A 3568-nucleotide genomic window follows, 5' to 3' on the forward strand; every position below is an offset into this window, starting at 1 on the left:
CCGCGGGGGTCCTGCCGTCCCGCCCCGATGGCTCTCCGGTGGCTTTGCGCTCTCTCCGTGGTGCTGGCATGGGGCTGCGTGGCGTCCTCCTCCTCCCACCCCGCAGGTAATGCCGCCGTGCCGTTCCCATCGCTGCCGTTACACACGGGCTTCGCCGTGCCCTGCGCCTGGGAGAAGCCGGTCCTTTGACTGAAGCTGTTCTTGTATGCGTGTTGCAGTGAGTGGCTGATATGTAAACCCGTAATCAATTGCGCAAACAGAGTGTGTGTTTAGTGGAAATTTTTCAGAGTGACTTCAAAAGGGGCTGAAACAGTAAATTTGTTAGGTACAGAGTTATCAAATATAAGTACCGCTTGGATACAGCAATGCTCCTGAGCACCGTCCCAGCTGAACAGGCTGTGCTAGGTGTAAGAAACACAAGGCTTGTTTATAACTGGAGAATATTACTTTCTTCTAAAAGAAATACTGCTCCACAAGCTATCATCCATGGCAACGACTTCAAGAACCCTTTGCTTCAAACCCTTGAGCACCTCTTTGCTGCACTCCGGGTACCAGCCCCCTCCCCCTTGCAGCCCCTTTGCCCTCCAGTAGCTGAGACGTTGCATCCAAAAGCTTTCCTTCTTCAGAGGATCAGCAAGCAGGTCTGGGTGTTCTTGCAGCAGCCAGTGCGCAGTGGAGAGGTGAAAATGTGCTCCCTGCCCTGCCAGCCTGCCGCTGACAAAATAGGCAGAAAATTGCAAGAGTTCCTGCTGCTTGCCTCACCTAAGGCATGACACGGCATGGGGTGAGACAGTGGGTGGCAGCTGGGCACGAGCAGGTGGTTTCATCATCAAAGCTGTGGTGTTCGAGTGAACACGCACAGCAGCCAGCAGCGAGTGGCGTGAGGGCTGCAGCTGTCTAGCCAGCACGACTGCTACCTGACTCACCACCATGCTCACCAGGTAGACAAGGTGCGGTTTTCGTTAATTTTGGGGTTTTTTTCCCAAGAAACATTCGGGAGCAGCTTTCCTTCAAAACCAGAGTATTTCTAGTGCTGTGTCCTGTGGGAATGGCGTGAGTGAGACTGGTTCATCATGTTAATATTGTGAAAATGAGAAACTGCGAGAGGCAGTGCTGGCATTTAAAAACCAGTCGAATCCGGTCATACAAGCCACATTCCAAAAAGAAGCTTTTCCATTCCCTCTGAAATGCAGTCAAAATCTGCTTTGCAAGAATTGCTGTTCACAGCTGCAATTGTTTCGAGAAAAATTATTACTGTTTTGTTCAAGCACAGGATGGAAACAATTTCAGAGCGTTATTGTTCTGGTTAGAAATTCTGGTTTTGAGCAATCTAATCCTCTCCTGACAGCTTATCACGAGGCTCATAACGAAGGCTAGTAGCTTTTTGCTTCCTGCATAGCTGTGAGGCTCGGTAAGGAGATGCTTCCCAAGCACCAAGAGAGTCCAGCTCAGCCCTGCCAGTGGATGTCTCCTGTGAAAAAATGCTGAGGAGGTTGGGGTTGTTCAGCCTGGAGATGGCTCCAGGGAGACCTTATTGCAGCTTTTCAATACTTAAAGGGGCCTATAAGAAAGACGGGGACAGTCCCGTTGCAACAGGACAAGGCTAACATTTTTTACTAAGAGGGTGGTGAAACACTGGCCCAGGTTGCCCAGAGAGGTGGTGGATGCCCCATCCCTGGAAACATTCCAGGTCAGGTTGGACGGGGCTCTGAGCAACCTGGTCTAGTTGCAGATGTCCCTGTTCACTGCAGGGGACTGGACTAGATGACCTTTGAAGGTCCTTTCCAGTGCCAAACATTTTATGATTCTATGATCTCCTTGGCCAGTCTGTTATGGAAATTATGCATCCCAGCCATCGTAATAGGGTCCAACTCTAGGACATGGGGCACTGGCAACGTGGAAGCCCTCCCTCGTGCTGGCCCTGGCAAACTCTCAGTCTTGGCTGGCCAGGGGTGGGAACAGTTCTTTGTCTGCTCCCACCTCCCTGCTTGGCGTAGCTGTAAACGGCCACTCTGGATGAGCCATGCATTCGTGCGTTCGCAGCTGCAGCTCTTCAAGCACCATTTCCATAGACTTGCTGTCTCCCACACTGCTTCTGCCTTTCCTGGAGCCTTTGCCCATTGGCAAAGACCCAGGAGGTGGGTGAGATGCCTTCACCTTGTCCCCGCTCGCATTCTGATGCTCACCAAGAGCCCAGCTTGAGCACCCTTTGCACAGGCAGATGCCTGTGCCCCTACTCCCCCTACTCTGCCCATGCTAGGAAATCTGTGCCTGTCGTAGCGTAGGGATATCAGACCCTCGCCTTACGTAGGATCGTGGGGCTGCTGAATACAAGATATTGCATGTGCAGGGCCATGCCCATTGCCCCTGGAGCTGGAGCAAGCCCAGCACCATCCTGTGAAACCAGGCTGTGTTTATGGGACTCAGAGCTTATTTGTTACACATAAAAATACATAAAGTCTACTTTTTCTCCAGTTTTTTGTAGTCTATTGTTCCTTGCCCCAGCATCTCCCTAAATACATTACTATGATATCCTACTTTGCCATCTAATGTAAGAATAAATCTCCCGGGGATCTTTACATGCTGGGAAAACTGGAATCTCAAGAATGCTGCCTGTGGTGCATTTCATTTGGGAGAGTCTCCTTGGAATAAATAAATCCTCCAATGATGTTCTCTGCAAACTTTCCAAGGAACATATTAAAGTTTGACTTATTTCAACACCTTTCTCTGGAAGACATTCTCAGGGTCTGCTTTCATGATGAATTTACTCATAAAAGAGAAGGAAAAATTCCTGACAAAGACATGAAAAACGCGGCAGAGAAGCCAGTGACCTGGAGGCCAAACTCAGAGAAGTGGTGGCAATACTGGGCTGCCAGGAGAGGGGCTCCAAATCCCCGTGAAAGAAGTGTATTACACAGTGAATATGTAGAAACCCACATGGATAACCTCGCCACTAGACGGCGGAAGAAGATGACTTTAGATGTTACAAAAATTGACTGTGCTGGAGCTAATGGAACCGGAGGCGAACAGCTTTCAGCATGTGAACGGCAGCTCCAGGCAGAGCTGGGCTTTCAGGAACCACGTCTGAGTTCGGGATTCCTCCACAGCTTCTGCGGATTTATTAACATATGGTAGCACTTTGCGATAGCCTTAATAAAAGCCAGTTTGACTTGTATAGCTGATAGGTGTCCAAAATATGAATTATTGTAACTCTGCTTTTCTGTTTCTGTAATTTTTTTGTCTTGGTTTTTAATTAATCTTTAGTATACTTGAAAGGAATATTTAAAGCAATGTGGGTGATTTGTGTCTGTTGTGGTTAAGCAACATAAATTTTGCTGAGAGCATGCTGTGATCTGTCATCCTACCTTGGTGTATGCGCTGAAACAGCATTTGCAAGGATACTTGTCCTGGCAGTCGGTAAATATTGTGAGTTAAAGGTAAGGGAAGGTCATCTTGGGACAGTAGTTTTGCTTAAAACACATTGACAAAGAGTGTCAAAGGTTTGTCATTCTTTGTGCTTTTTTTGATGGTGCTTGAGTGTGTGTGTGTGTAGAGGGGGTGGGGGTTG

General features: G+C 48.6%; 1 protein-coding gene across 1 annotated transcript in view; it reads left to right on the top strand.

Moving 5' to 3' along the window:
* The first annotated feature begins 27 nt into the window (after positions 1–27).
* The window catches only part of IL13RA2 (interleukin 13 receptor, alpha 2), a 12959-nt gene continuing 9418 nt past the window's right edge, over positions 28–3568 (top strand). Inside the window, exon 1 of the mRNA XM_010135754.1 lies at positions 28–106. Within this exon, the coding sequence (XP_010134056.1) occupies positions 28–106 (79 nt within the window). The remainder of the gene's footprint in view (positions 107–3568) is intronic.

This window comes from Buceros rhinoceros, unplaced genomic scaffold, assembly GCF_000710305.1.
Source record: "Buceros rhinoceros silvestris isolate BGI_N320 unplaced genomic scaffold, ASM71030v1 scaffold155, whole genome shotgun sequence".
NCBI lineage: Eukaryota > Metazoa > Chordata > Aves > Bucerotiformes > Bucerotidae > Buceros > Buceros rhinoceros.